Raw genomic sequence first — 15,676 nt, 5'->3', positions numbered from 1 at the left:
AAAAATGATATTTATTTGGAAATTTTTATATTTAAAAGGTTATATTTTTGTCTATTATTCTTAGTATTCAAAAATTTTAAGTTGATTTTAATCCAAAAAGTTTACTTTGAACATTATATATATTGAAGAAAATCAAAAATTGACCTTTTAAATCAAATTTAGTTAAAATGTTATTGTAACAATAAAGTATGGAAAAACTTTTTAACTTAATTTATTGTTTGAAACACACTTTGATATTTATTAATTTCTTTTAATGTTTATTTTCTACATAAATTTATTATTTACAAGACAGTCTACAGATATTTTGAAAATATAAGAGTTCATTTCCATCCAATAATATATATATTTATACATTTTTGTGTTCTTACCTGTTATACGAGAAAAAATTTATTTAGGTTTTCATTATTTCATGTTAGTATTTTTTATTATTGAGCCATAGATCGTATGGAAGATTTCGAGAATCTTTTACGTCTTGACTTCTGAAAATACAAATTTATTGTATAAATAGGATGTATGATACTTTATTACATGTTTTTATGTATTATTTTTACTCTATTCTTTATTTTTAATCATAAGTGCTTTATAATGTATTGTATTTATATATATCCTTTTTACTTTGTGCACTTAAATTTTGTACATGTATTTTTATGTTTATTGCATATCTATTTTTTTATCGGCCTTTGTGAGAACTACATTGTGTTTTTGGAGCTATTTAACTGCGCAAGATTATTGCAGATGGAAAACAAGGTTATATGTCGAAAAAGAGAAACGTACTAACAAAACCACCTTACTTTTCCAAAGGCACATTAAAGGAATATCTACTTTTTTTCATATTCACACTTTATCATCATATTTTTATTTTTCTGTATGTTTTTCTTTATTATATATGTAATTTCCTATGTATTTATAATCAGCTTTGTATTAACTTTTTAAGTTGCTTTTGTTAGTGGAATAACTACTGTCTTGTTTTTTTTAATGGAGAAAGAAGCTATTGTTACAGTATTAATACTGTAAGAATAAAGAATATTTACCAAAGCTGTAAATTTGAACAACTCAAATTTTCTGAGTAACCTAATACAATAAAAACGGTGCTGTTCTTGATCATACTATTGGTTGATGTGGAAGAAACAAATACTTTTTCTTTATGATAATATTCTAAATAAATACTAAATAAATGGATTCTATAGAAGCATATCACTTCCAAAATATTTCCAGTTTTTGTAGTTTTATATTATACTTATTTCATTACACATATAGAATTATATATTTGGGTTTCTTCACAATATTATTGATTCAGAAATGCATTGTATCAATAGTATCAAAATTAAAAGTTAATTTAATTAAAATGTTTTTTTAAACTGGAAAAAAAATAACAATACAAGTTTAAGAAAAATTAGAAATTGGTTTTTTAGTAAAAGAAGAAATTCAATAATCTATAATTATTTTTAGCAGTTTATTTATTTTTGTTGTTATTTTTTATTTATATAATTTAATTACTCATTGAGTACAAAATAATGTTAAAATAATGTCTTCAATGTTAAAAATCACAATTGACTCAACACATTTTAATGCAAACATTTTCAATTGGTCAATTTTTAGTTTAACTGATAAGGAGAATAGTGTCTATTATTACTGACTGTCCATTAAATTCAAATGACAGAGTGATAGTAATAAAATAAATGAAGCAAGTAGATAAACACAAGCAGTACAAACTTCACATTGTTTGTAAAATATATATATATATATATATAAGAGATTGTAAATTAAAAAAACAAAAAAATGAAATGAGTAATGTTTGTTTTTTTAAATAGATTTTTAATCAAAATGCTCAAAAAATGAGTCTAATCTTGTTTCATTCTATTGTTACTTCCTGAAGTAATGAACTTAATACTATCCAAATCCATGACAATGTTCAGGAAATGTTAGTAACAAGTTATTATTTGACAGTTGAGTGCATACACATATATAAAGACACCCATTATCTGGAATTATTGCTTATTGATCTGTTGTGTTTTAATATTCAACAACTTCTATTATAACATTGTTGAATAATTGCATGAGTATTACTCATACTTAGTAATTTATTGGAACTAATGTAACACTAATATAAATATTATAATATGTATTATTCCTGTGATAATATGAATGTATTTATGTATTCACCTAAAAAAGCATGTTTATAGTAAAACTGACCATAATTTCACAATAAATAACATAAAGACAACTCAATAATGCATAATCTTTTAATATTATGTATTAAGAATCAGAAATCTGTAAATTAAAGGTTGATTATATTTTAATTAAGTAAATAAAAATATAATTGGTCATTAATAGTGATATTACTGTTACTTCTTTTTTTTAGGATGTTGCCACAGCAGTCCTCTTATGATTCCTGGTGGAAGAGTGTTTGTTTGGCCTGGCGTACAACGTGTTCAGAAGTAAATTATACATTGAATTCTTTAATTTTAGTTAAGATTTAAATGTTACTTTATTTCTTAAAGCTATTATAAAACTGCCACTTTTATATTTTGAGGTATTTTCTCCCATCCATGTTGTACGAGTCACTTAGATTTTACAAATACGTGAGCCGTTCACAGCCCGGCACACGTATTTGTAAAATCTAAGTGACTCGTACAACATGTAATTCAGATAAAACGGAAAAATCAATGATCTTATAGGGGGGTCGACTGTATNCAACTCCGCTTTTCACCTGGCTATATGTATATGGCGCCAGGATTTGTTGTACTCCAACAAGTTGTAAATAAAATAAAAATGGAATGTATATTCAAAGAGTTGTAGAGCTTACAATTTTTAAATAACTGTTATTTGAAAAGTCTATTAAAGAACTTCAGTTTACAATTCTTAAAATGTGTTGATGGTTTCTTGATTCCAGAATCAATATTGAATTCCTCTTAGACTGACTTTTAAATTGTATAAAATATTCAGAATGTGTTGTTTAATTTAAATTTTAAATTTTGCAAATGTTAAAGAAAGGGAGAAAATTCAAAAAAAAATTTTTTTTTTTTGAAAGATATAAAAGCAAAAGGCTATTTCTAGGAGTAAATATTAATAATTTTCATATAAACTCTCCAATAAAAATTGTCAGTCATTTCCATTTTTATAAAACAAATTTTATCCAAAACGTCTTTACATAATTTGCTTTTATGTCAAAGGCAATTTTACTTCAAAAATCATTTTATATCTTTATTATAATCTTCAATGTTTTATCATTTTATTTTAGACAGTTTTGTTGCTAAATGAGTTCAGTATTAAAAAAAAAAAAAAAAAAGAAATTTATAAACAAATGCTTAAATAATAGCTCAAAGCAACAAATTAATCAATATTAGAAATAGCTCATTATTATTTTAATATTCACATATGAGATAAATTTAATTAATTAATATATATGTTCATTGGATAAAAAGATATGTGAGGAATTTTGTTTCCCCCAGGACATTATAATCTTGATAATAGTGCATCTGGTAGATGAATCAAATGAACATGTCTTTAAGAATATATTTATTTAATTTTAATTATCATGAATAAATTAATTATTATAAAGGAGAGTTTTATTAAAATTTTCAAACTGTTTTCATTGTCTATTTTTCAATGTAGTTACTTTCCATCTTTTATTGTTAGGTGAATTTATTGACTTTATACCTTAATCTATGGATAGATTAATCTATAAAATCGTTAACTTACCAGAAGTTTGACTATAGAATTTGAATTATTATTGGAACACAACTCAGTTTAAGATAACTTAAGTTATTAAATCTGCATAAAATTCTAGTTGTAACTTTAAATATTTTAAATTGAATTTAGCTAATAAAGTTTGTTCCAAGAGAAAAAAAATTTTACATTAACTTCTTTTGAGCAAATACGGAAAGAAAAGAATCCATTCCTTGAATTTTGAGGCAAGAATTCTGATTTCATTTTTAAAATCCACAAGATTTTCAAATTGTTTCCCACACAAAAAATATGCCATGGATTGAGAAAGGTGGTAATCTAATGGTGCTAAGTCTGGACTTAATGCTAGATTTGGCATCAACTCCATTCTGTCCAGCTCCCAAATTTTTTCTTTTGCTGAACATACACGTGGAGGAGCATTATTCTATTGAAGAAGTGTGTGTTTTCTGTTGACTAAAGTTAGGTATTTTTGGATTAAAGCTTCATACTTTTACTCCAATTGGACACTATAAAATTCTGTTAAATTAATAATTAGTGGCACAGCTATCAGGAAACAACTTTCAGTGGATTGGATCCTTGAAATTCTATCGCACATGAAGCAATAAAGAAATGCTTTGAACACAAAGCTTTGAAAGCTTTGTGTGTCAAAGCATTTCCTTTTTGCATCTGGTCTTAGCAGTTGTCCAAGAAATAACCATTGATTTTGCAAGTCAAGATTATGAAAATATATCCACTTTTGTCTGATGAATGATCATTAAGGTTTCTAAGCAATTGATAATATACTTTGATGAAGTGCTGAGCTTGTGCAGATGTCAAATTGTCAGGAATAACATGGTCACTCCTTTTAACCTTTCCAAGCATATGAAAATGACATTAGATTGTGATATTCTCAGTACACTAGTCCTAGTGCTTATGTTTGGATTTGAAACAACAGCTTGGTTTTTAAAGCTTCAGAATTCACCGTTATGGGTCTTCAAAGGCTTGGCATTTAAGCTTTGAAATATTTATACCAATATTGCTCAGTTCTTTTGAAGACAACATCTAAACCTTCCACTGTACAAATTTTCTTTGCTGTAGCTGTAGCATTAAGGTCTTTGTTGAAGAAAAATTACAAAAGTATTTGAATGTGAATTTTTTTTGTCCATTTTTAAGTCAAATGATAGCTTTGCAAAATAACTCTGGGTGACAGCTGAGATAAAAATGTAATGAGCAATAGAATATATTTAAATTATGATACAGAAATGCATGTGCAAATTATAATTGATTGATAAGTGTTGCTATTACAAAACCACAACAACTTATGACTCACTCTGTACTGTATGTAACAATATTAATAAGTACATTCAAACACTTTTTAATGTTCATTAAAACTATATTTCTTTACTTTAAAATGAGTACAAATCCAAAAACATTTCAAATGACAGCAAGTATCAAAAGAAAGAAAAAAAAAAATTGTCTACTAAAACATTGAAATTTCAAAACACTAAAAACAAAAATCTTAAAAAGTTTGTTATCATAGCACAATCACAGTCATGTTATATTATATATATATTTATTTATTTTCCTCATTCAGAATTAACTTTTATATTATAAATTAAAAGTAAAATCCTTTGTTGTAAAATAAACATTTTAATTTAAAGGAAACAAAAAATTTAATCTATAATTTAATTGTGATATTAAAATACCAAAAAATTTAAAGTTGCACATCTCTAACTGCCTATTTAACAAAATAACCTTTAACTTTCAGCACAAATGTTTTTTGGCATATTTCAGTCTTATAAACCTGATGCAGCTTTATGAAATATGCCAAAAAATGTCTGTGTTATTAATGAATGTGTTTGTTGGAACTGCAAGGATGGTTGGTGCTGAGGGTTAAAGGTTAATTGATAACAGATCCACTGAGAAGTGACAAAAGAGGCACTCATCTTAGGTGTCATACATTAGAGGTCAGGGACAAGTAGTAATAAGGTACTAAATGGAAAAAAAAGTGCCTTATTAGTATAATTTATCTTCTTCAGATCTTTGGAAAATTAAATTTATATAAGAAATTTTTGAAATCAGAGTAGGGACAGGAAGAAAACATTTGACTAGGCTATTTTAAAAACTAAGTTTGACTTTGTAAAATTACTAAATAATGGAATAATAATAAAATTATTTATGATAGTTAATGACAATAGCATTATATGGATACAAAGAAGCCTAAATTATTAATCAGTTCCAGGCCAACTATTTCTCTCAGTGGCTCTTGTTGATAACAATAAATTATAAATTTTTTAATATAAGTTATTCTATAAATCAAAAATATTAAAAATATTATTTCTGATGTCTTTTAGAATTACATTGAATACAATGACTCTCACCATAGAAAGTCCAAAAGTTTATACACAACAAGGTGTTCCAATTTCAGTAACTGGTATTGCACAGGTATGTTGATATTTTTATTTTTTTCTGTATTTATAAGAGTTTATTTGCTAACAAATACATAAGATTTAGTTTCCTTTCATTTTCTGTTTTTTGAACCTATTTGTTGGGTTTTTCATTTAGGAAGCAGCACTCAATCAACAGACATTTAATTAGGAATGTGCATTTTGGGCTTACTATGAAAAGGATAGATAGCAAGCCCAAAATGAATGTTCCTGATTAAACAATTGTCTGTTGGTTGAGTGCGACTTCTTGAATGAAAGAATTGACAAATAGTTTTGAAAAAATAGAACATAAGATTTATTTTACTTGAAAATTTCCATCTTAAATGATTACTTTAAATACTTTCTACAAACAAATTACTTTTTCTTTCTCGTAAATCAGAACTTTAAACTGTTATTTAAGACCGATAATGATAACTGATAATGATTGTTTGTAATTAATCATATGTTGAGGCTGATAGCCAAAATAAGACAGCTTAAAAATGATTATTTACCAAGAAATAATGACAACTATAATCAAAATTATGATTACAATAAGCAAATTCTTTGGTACTTCAAAAGTATATAGAATTAACATATTCTATCATTAAAAAGTTATGCAATTTAGAAAACGATACATTTACAATATTAAATTAAAAAATAAAAAATTGACACTAAACACAACAAGAAAGAATGATTCTTATTTAGTTTACTATTTGAAAAACTTTAATAGAAGTGAATTTATTTATTGTGAACAAATTAGTTTTATTTAAATGATTTATTATTTTGATGTTAAACCATATTAAATTGGGCTACTTTTCATACGAAAAGTAACTCAATGTAATTCGGTGATTGTTTCACTCTAAATAGATGTTCGGTAAATCGTAAAATTTTTATTATTGCAGAATTTTTGTTGCTATTTAATCAATAGTCAAGTCATATGATGAATCATGATTCATCATATGACTTGACTATTGATTAAAAAGTCAGCATTCTTTTGTATCTCCATTTTATTGAATCTATAGTTAATTAGCATTATCTTATTTATTATAGATTTAAGTTTTAATTCTTTTAATGAAATTTTTATAAAGTTTTTCTCTTATAATTTTAGTGCATTTTTTTTATTTAATCAACCGATACATTTTAAAAATTCATTAGATAACTTCATGACATTTTTTTTTCTTTTTTCCTAACTTAAAACCTGCAGTTGGCTCAGTTCTATTTTTATTGAGAATAGTCTCCTTCATGTAATCTTAAGTGTGGCAGNATCTATTTCAGTCTTGTTAAATTGTAATTTTAGAATTAATAATAATTATTGTTTTAAAAGGGTTATTTAAAAGCACTCGGAATGGCTCGGACAGCAGAAGTAAAGAGAGATGCTCGAATCGGAGAAGCCGAAGCCCGTCGTGATGCCCAAATTAAGGTATGTTCAAAATGTATAAAATTTAAAAGCTACGTTTTGAGATATCTTTAAAGAAAATAATAATTTAATAACTTTTTTTTCTATGCAGGAAGCACTTGCAGAAGAAGAAAGAATGGCTGCTCGTTATCTAAATGATACAGAAATTGCAAAAGCCCAAAGAGATTTTGAATTAAAAAAGGCAGCTTATGATATGGAAGTGAATACTAAGGTAAGATTAAATTGTGTTTATCATTATTTATTTTTTTATAAAAACTTAGTTTTTCTTAATAGATGAAACATTATTTTTGGATTGAGGTTTTTAAATGAAAAATTAGAAAGGCAAAACAAAATGTGAAACGATGTTATTTGTATGTTTATATTATACGGTAATACCCCGAACTTACGTGATAGGTGGGACCAAGCGATAACCGTGTAAGTTGAATTCGCGTAAGTCAGGGTGTAATTTCGCAATTTGTGTAAAATCTGAGTCGGATGTATGTAAGCTAATAAATGTTCTCGTTAATCTTATCTCATCTTTTGATTCGTTCACAGTTACAAGAAATCACCACATAGAATCTCTGAAGTCTCCGTAGATATAACAAACACAGAAATAAATAACACAAAATAAATTGTAGCTATGCGTCGATTCCGCACAACACGTCCGTACATATAAGCTGAACAATAGTGTGGGGGAGTGAGTAATCAAGGGTTGCATTGCGCTCAAACAAAAGACGAATTGACGAGATTTGAAAATTGTGTAACTCCGGGTTTGCGTAAGTCAGGGTAGCGTAAGTCGAGGTATTACTGTATTAGATTCTTGTATATGTATATATGCATGATACATACATATGAATCATGCATACATTTAGAAATCTATGAGCATACAAAAATGATTACAAGATTTTTATTGGATTTTAATGCTAAATTTAAATTACTAAGCAATATTTAATCTTTATTTAACAGTGAACTGCAGTGCAATAGTTTATTTACTTGATGCTAATACATTTTAAGAGTAACAATACAGTTAAAACAAGTTGTACAGATATTTTAAGTTTTAAAATTCATACTGCAATTATTTTCAGATGAATTTTTGTATTTACTTGAAAACTTTATTAATACATGCTATTACGCTAAATTATGTGATAACAGACATATTGAAATATTTGTATGGACTGATAGATTGACCATTTTATATAACATTTATTAAATTTAATAAAAATTATTGCTTGAGATTATAAAATGTCAAAAGCTTAATTAAAAAGTATTGTGCATGATAGAGTAAAAAATAAACCAAACATTTAATAGTATTAGTCTCAGGTAACAAAATAATTTGTTTGGTTTTCTAAGATAACATTAAAACATTATGAAAATAAAACAAGGATATTTTATTCTAAAAAAATATGCATCATCACAATTAATTACTTTCTTCAATGAGAAATAAGTTTATAAATTACCTTATTATGAAATTCTTTAGAAGCTTAATCCTCATTTAACTATGTTTCTATTCCTCTTGATTTCAAAATTGTTGATTAAGTATTTGATTGTCAAGTAACAAGAAAAGATGAAATTCAGATGGTGAGAGGTGTTGTGAATATTGTGGGTGGAGTAGACTTTCTCAAGGAGAGCTGTGGAGCTTTTTCTGAATCGTTCTTGAAGTGTGAAATTTTCCATAATTTTGAGGAAACACACCTTTGCAATTAATCAGTTCCTGGTGTTTTTGGAAAAGCTTCTCATGCACACATTGCAGCTGATCAGAGTAAACTTCCCCTGTGATTGTTTGGTTTGAGGATAAGAGCTCATAATCCATTTTTCATCACATGCCAATAGTCTGTCCAAAAACACAGCTTGCTCTTACGATGAGAAAGAAGAGATAAGCAAATTGAAAATCACTAGAATTTGTTTTCTGTTATGAGTTTGTAGAACCCATTTGCTTCATTTGTATACTTTTTCCAGTCAATGCAAGTGCAGACAAATGGTTTCATTACTCATACCAAATCTTTTTGCAGCTGTCCACACGATTGACTTAACTTTAGCTCAGTAGCATTCTTTAATTCATTGTTATCAATGGCTGTTTGCCATCTTTCACAGGGTGCATCTTCAAGAGACATCTTCTGATGCAAATTTTTTATAGCATTTTTTGATCAGACATTGTGGTACATATTTTTCTGGAAACTTTTGTAACATTTGTTCAAAGTATAAATTCATAAAGCAAGCATGCTCAAATAACTGTATTTGAAGCTGACATTTTGACATCTGTTTTCACATTTATTATAATAATTACACAGTTAAAATTTTTTGAACAAATGTCTATGAAAGTCTAAATTAAAACCAGAAATAAAAATAGCCAGCCATCTACAAGGAATACTGCATAATTAATGTTCAAACTGATGACTATATAAAACTGCACAAACTTTTTTTATTACCCAATAATATGCCTTAGACAGAAGATACCTGTAAAAGACTACATTTCTACACTTATTAAAACAGTTTTGAAGTCCATTTGGCATTATCCTGAGTGCAATTTTCATAGCACTTACCTCTTGTACTGAAGCATTGTTATGATGATGATTTCAGCTGTTTGCTTGTAAGAGGTGAGGCAGTTTTCATCTTACTGTGTCACAGAAACAATGAAGAATATTAATAAGTTTACCATAGAAAATAAACTTGTAATATTAGTATATTAGTATATCATATCTTTGATATGAGAAAGGTGTTACAATAATTGTGCTTAAAGAGAAAATACAAAATTAACTGTATGGGTGTTTTAATAAGCATATGATGTTGGCAGATGTGTGTAATTGTAGAAGGTACTTATTTTGAAGACGGTCTTTATAACATTGTACTATTAATGTAGTAAAAGTTACATTAAAAGGTCTGTTTATTTTTGACTTTACTATGTATTAACTATATTTAAAAATACAAATTACTGTTCTATATATTATAGTTTCATATACTACTAATTATCTGTCATAATGTTGATGCAGTTTGATCTTTTTATATGTTAAGATTGAAATATTTATATAACTGATCATATTAATTTTTATAAAATTTAAATAAGTTAAATTTATTTTGGTTTTTAAATAAGTTAAATTTATTTTGGTGTAGCATATTGTATATTAAATTGGAAATAAAAACTTTTTCAAGAAAATAATTGAAATTATTATCTTTTGTTCAAAGTTAATTATAAAATTTTATTTAAAATGTGTTTAAATAAATTATTTCAGAAAGCCGAAAGTGATCTTGCTTATAATTTGCAAGCTGCTAAAACACGTCAGCGCATAAAAGAAGAACAAATGCAAGTAAAAGTTGTTGAAAGAACTCAAGAAATACAGATTCAAGAACAAGAAATTATGCGTAAAGAGAAAGAATTGGAGGCAACTATTCGCCGTCCTGCCGAAGCAGAAAAGTATCGTTTAGAGAAATTAGCCGAAGCTAATAGGTAAGAAGAAACAGAATAAAGTTGCATTTCAAAAACATTGAAATGATTTATTGACTATAGTTAATTTAAAACATTAAGAGTTGAGAATTTAATTAGATAATTTCTTATATTTTATATAAATTTTAATATTGAATATTTAGATTATCTCTGTCTCGAAAAACTGCTGAATGTTATATTTTTATAATTCGTTTTATACAGAAATAGAGTTATTATGGAGGCCGAAGCAGAATCTGAAGCTGTTAAAGTATGTAAAGGAATAATAAAAAAAAGTCTTTAGTGTAGTTTTGTAAAATATATTTTTATCTAATATTTGTTGTGCTAAAGTAAATTTAAATAAAAGTTTATGATGTTTTAGCTGAAAGGAGAAGCAGAAGCTTATGCAATAGAAGCTAAAGCCAAAGCAGAAGCCGAGCAAATGGCCAAGAAAGCCGATGCCTTCCGCGAATACAAAGATGCAGCCATGATTGATATGGTATTAGATACATTGCCAAAGGTAATCTATCAATTTAAAAATAAATTAGATAATTGCATTTTATACTATAATAAATCTTTCAAAATAGATATTATAGTTATTCTAATAAACAGTGCAGATGCAAGATGAAAAAGTAATATACAGTGCACTGTTTATTAGAACAAATAGAAGAAATAATTTTAATTTTTTTCAATATTTATGATTTAAATTATCATATTTTAATTTAGTTTATGCACTAAAAATTCATGATAGAGCCGATTATACAATTTAATTATTCATTTTTGAACAATTCGTACATCTATATTTAGTTATATTGAGTCAAAGTTTTAATTATTATTAATTATAATTTTATATTTGAATTTTTCGTGATATTTCCAAACTAAAAAATTAGTTTTTTTTTCTTTTATTCTTGATATAAAGTTACTTGAAACAAATGTGTTATAGTTATAATTCATATAGATGTAATTAACAGTAGAAAGTAATAACATTTTGAAATTAAAATTAAAGGTTGCTGCAGAGATAGCTGCTCCATTGACTCAGTGCAAGAAAGTAGTTATGGTCTCATCCGGTAAAGGTGATATTGGAGCAAGTAAATTAACTGGTGAAGTAATGGATATTATGACAAAAGTTCCACACATGGTCAGTCAGATGACAGGTGTTAACATTGTCAACGTAAGTTTATGAAAATCTCTTTATTATAGCTTTAATAATTGCATGAATAATGAACATTTTTCACAAAACAAATACACGAAACAGTTATTGAACTGAATCAAAAACTTAATACAGATTTTAAAACTTCCAGCTTTTAGATTAAATAAAAATGAATAGTAAAAATTGCAGAAAATGTATTCTCTTTTGCTTTTAAATAATTAAGTTAGATAAATTGTTTCTAACTAGAATTTGTTGTTTTATCTTTAATATTTCATTATTAAATATAAGTAGAATATAGAGTTTAAATATTTATTCACATACTGTAAGCTCTACTTATTGTAATTGCAGTTAATTAATGTTACCAAAATTAGCAGGTTCCAAAATATTTTAATATGTTATGCAAACTTCACTTATTTTACTCAGAACTTTGTTATTCTTATAATTATTTTCAGTTAAATAAGTCTTTTTGTGTGTTCTTTTCATAAAATCATCGTAAGTTACTGATATCGATCTTAACAATTGCTTTAAATTAACCATTTTATGCATTATTTGCTCACAATACAATAGTTTAAATAGCTGGCATTATATTAATTGTTGTTGAAGTTGGTAGAAGATAAATAATTTTGGATGTATTCATTAATTATTAATTGTTAAGACAATTTAAAAGATTTGATTAATTTATACACTTTTAATGTTAATCAATGAAAACCAGAATTTTCTCTCATCGTATTCTTATTTACCTTACATAATGCAGTTTAGACAAGTCTTAAAGTGATTACAATAAGTAGAGTTTACTGTATAATAGAAAATGGCGAGAGATAACAGTTTTGTAAAAAAATAATAAATTGAGAGACAAATAACAATTATTTTTACTAATGTCAATGTGTTTTGTTAAAGACAGAATTGAAAAACGAACAAAATGGAATTAATTTTTTGAATTTACAAAGCATAAATTTTTAAAATATGAATATTTCCTAATTTAGTTTATGCTAAAATTTCAGTATATTTCTAATTGAAGTCTAAATCTGTTAGTGAAATTTTTATAAAATGTATTTCTGTATTATTTTAAATATAAAGTTGTTCAGATACTAACAATGTACTGTATTTAAAATCCAATTTAGTGTTCTTCTTCAAAATAATTTTTTGTAGAAAAATTCAATATTTTCTCTGCAGTTTCTTTCAATCTTTCTATAGTTTTAAAACTATGTACGGATTAGAGCTGTCGTCTTAAGAAAAATGCTCTTGTTTCAATATTTGGATAATGAAATGATTCTTAATTTATTTAGAAAAGCAACACCCCATTACTTCTATTATCTTACTAATTCAGACTATATTTTTTGCATCAATTTCTTCTTTTTAAAATAATGAATTTGTCAATTCTAATCTGTCTTTAAAAATTATTTATTACCTTATTCTTAAACAGATGCATTGAGATGTGATTGAGGAACAGTTAGAAAAGGAATCATAAGCAAAAATTAGCTTCTTTTTTAAGCTCAAATTAGTAAATTTAGGCAATTAAAAGTATGATGATATTACTACTTCTTGGATTGTACAATATGCATTCGAGCAAGAACCTTGTTAATTTGGACTAGGCTTTCTCCAATTAGTCCAAATTAGCGAGGTTCTACTGTATGTAAACACTTATTTGAAATTTAGACTTAATTGTAATTATACTTCATTTGATAATTGTAATATTATGATATTATCAATTCCTGTATAATTTTCAATTTAATTATATATGTTGCTTAATTCTAATTATATTACAAATTAATTACTGGATAATCTAGAATACGTTATTAATACACAACCAGAAAACCAAAATTCAGTACATAAAAAGAACTTTAATGCAGAAATGAAAAAAACAAACGTTTTCTACCATTTTTCAAATCAAATCCTGTTTTATGTTAGCTATATAGATGATGTCCTCATCATGCAGCACAACAAGCCCAACCTACAAGATTTCCTCACCAAGTTCAACACAAACCCATGTGGCCTCCTCCTCCATCCAAAGCAACAAAAAGGCTATGAAGTGCACATCCTCAATCTATATTTATCACTTCTTAAGGGTCGTATCTCAACAAGAGTGTACGGGAAGCCATCGTAAAATCCACTCTTCATCGTAGTCCCCTCCCATAATCTATATAACTATTTGTAAAACTAAAAATCTTAAAAATCCAAGTGTATTCCACATGGATTTTTAAGATTTTTAGTTTTTCAAATGACAAGTGTATTACAACATTCATTAATATAAAAGTTACTTGAAACAAATGTGTTATAGTTATAATTCATATAGATGTAATTAACAGTAGAAAGTAATAACATTTTGAAATTAAAATTAAAGGTTGCTGCAGAGATAGCTGCTCCATTGACTCAGTGCAAGAAAGTAGTTATGGTCTCATCCGGTAAAGGTGATATTGGAGCAAGTAAATTAACTGGTGAAGTAATGGATATTATGACAAAAGTTCCACACATGGTCAGTCAGATGACAGGTGTTAACATTGTCAACGTAAGTTTATGAAAATCTCTTTATTATAGCTTTAATAATTGCATGAATAATGAACATTTTTCACAAAACAAATACACGAAACAGTTATTGAACTGAATCAAAAACTTAATACAGATTTTAAAACTTCCAGCTTTTAGATTAAATAAAAATGAATAGTAAAAATTGCAGAAAATGTATTCTCTTTTGCTTTTAAATAATTAAGTTAGATAAATTGTTTATAACTAGAATTTGTTGTTTTATCTTTAATATTTCATTATTAAATATAAGTAGAATATAGAGTTTAAATATTTATTCACATACTGTAAGCTCTACTTATTGTAATTGCAGTTAATTAATGTTANTTTAATTTGAAATTTTATGTATTTATAGATTTAATTTAATTATGTAATTTTTCAAAGGAAAAGAGCTAAGTTTTGCTTAAATATTATACTTTATGAACTGTATTTCTATTCAACTTCAATTTAAAGTTACATAAGTTAGCAGATTATTATTATAATAAAAACATATAAAAAACTCAATAACAAAAATGTGGTACTTGTTTTTATTTTTAAAACTCAGCTAACTCAACGTAGTTGCAGTCAGCTTACAATAAATCTGTCTTGAAAAAAGAATATAATTTGTAGAAATATATTTTTTTTCTAGGAATATTATTAACATGATGTAAAAGATTATACTGTAAATAATTTTTGAAATATTAATTGTTATTTATTTTAAATCTCAGTGTTAAAAAAAATTTCCAAATACAAAAATTAAATAATTAACAGTACAGCCCTTTCTTCCCAGCTGTGGGGATATGTTGTAAAAAAAAATGTCATGGTTTGTAAAAGTACAGTTAACAAAACAGATGCATTTTAATAAATATGGAGATAAGAGAAGGATAACAATGATACTGAATATATTGTATAATAAAAAAACATTTAATTTTACATTGAGTGACTGATTAATGTTTATAAATTGATCAGTAAGATTGTAAGACATCTACATTCCCTTGTTTTTTTTTTTGGCAGTGAGTGTTAGCCCTAGCAATTTAATTTAAACTTCAGAAATTACTGATTTTCATAATTTCTGAATTACGAAAGTGGTGTCATGCTAGGAAGAGCAATATATAAACTTTAAT

The 15,676-nt window shown here is 26.0% G+C and overlaps 2 protein-coding genes across 3 annotated transcripts in view; both read left to right on the top strand.

Annotated features, from left to right (window-relative positions):
- Positions 1 to 15,676, top strand: part of LOC111633578 (flotillin-1-like) — a 29,977-nt gene that overhangs the window by 3,040 nt on the left and 11,261 nt on the right. For both annotated transcript variants that reach the window (XM_023378182.1, XM_023378190.1), the window contains exons 2-3: positions 2,363 to 2,438; positions 6,021 to 6,111. In XM_023378182.1, the coding sequence (XP_023233950.1) occupies positions 2,363 to 2,438; positions 6,021 to 6,111 (167 nt within the window). The remainder of the gene's footprint in view (positions 1 to 2,362; positions 2,439 to 6,020; positions 6,112 to 15,676) is intronic.
- LOC111633600 (flotillin-1-like) lies at positions 7,371 to 14,195 on the top strand. The gene is made up of 7 exons (XM_023378209.1): positions 7,371 to 7,512; positions 7,601 to 7,720; positions 10,716 to 10,930; positions 11,129 to 11,174; positions 11,286 to 11,423; positions 11,910 to 12,074; positions 13,962 to 14,195. Exons 1-7 carry the CDS (start codon positions 7,438 to 7,440, stop codon positions 13,971 to 13,973), a joined length of 771 nt encoding a protein of 256 aa, XP_023233977.1. The 5' UTR covers positions 7,371 to 7,437; the 3' UTR covers positions 13,974 to 14,195.

The sequence above is a fragment of the Centruroides sculpturatus genome, unplaced genomic scaffold (assembly GCF_000671375.1).
Source record: "Centruroides sculpturatus isolate CEXI.00-Female unplaced genomic scaffold, Cexi_2.0 scaffold54, whole genome shotgun sequence".
In the NCBI taxonomy this organism is placed as follows: Eukaryota; Metazoa; Arthropoda; class Arachnida; order Scorpiones; family Buthidae; genus Centruroides; species Centruroides sculpturatus.
Note: the sequence above shows the minus strand (reverse complement) of the source record. Positions and strands in the feature narration are given on the sequence as shown.

Coding starts and splice junctions, on each gene's coding strand:
- LOC111633600 (XM_023378209.1), top strand. CDS start 7,438: ATGGCTCGGACAGCAGAAGTAAAGAGAGATGCTCGAATCGGAGAAGCC. Junction 10,931..11,128: donor AAATTAGCCGAAGCTAATAG/GTAAGAAGAAAC, acceptor CGTTTTATACAG/AAATAGAGTTATTATGGAGG. Junction 11,424..11,909: donor TATTAGATACATTGCCAAAG/GTAATCTATCAA, acceptor TTAAAATTAAAG/GTTGCTGCAGAGATAGCTGC.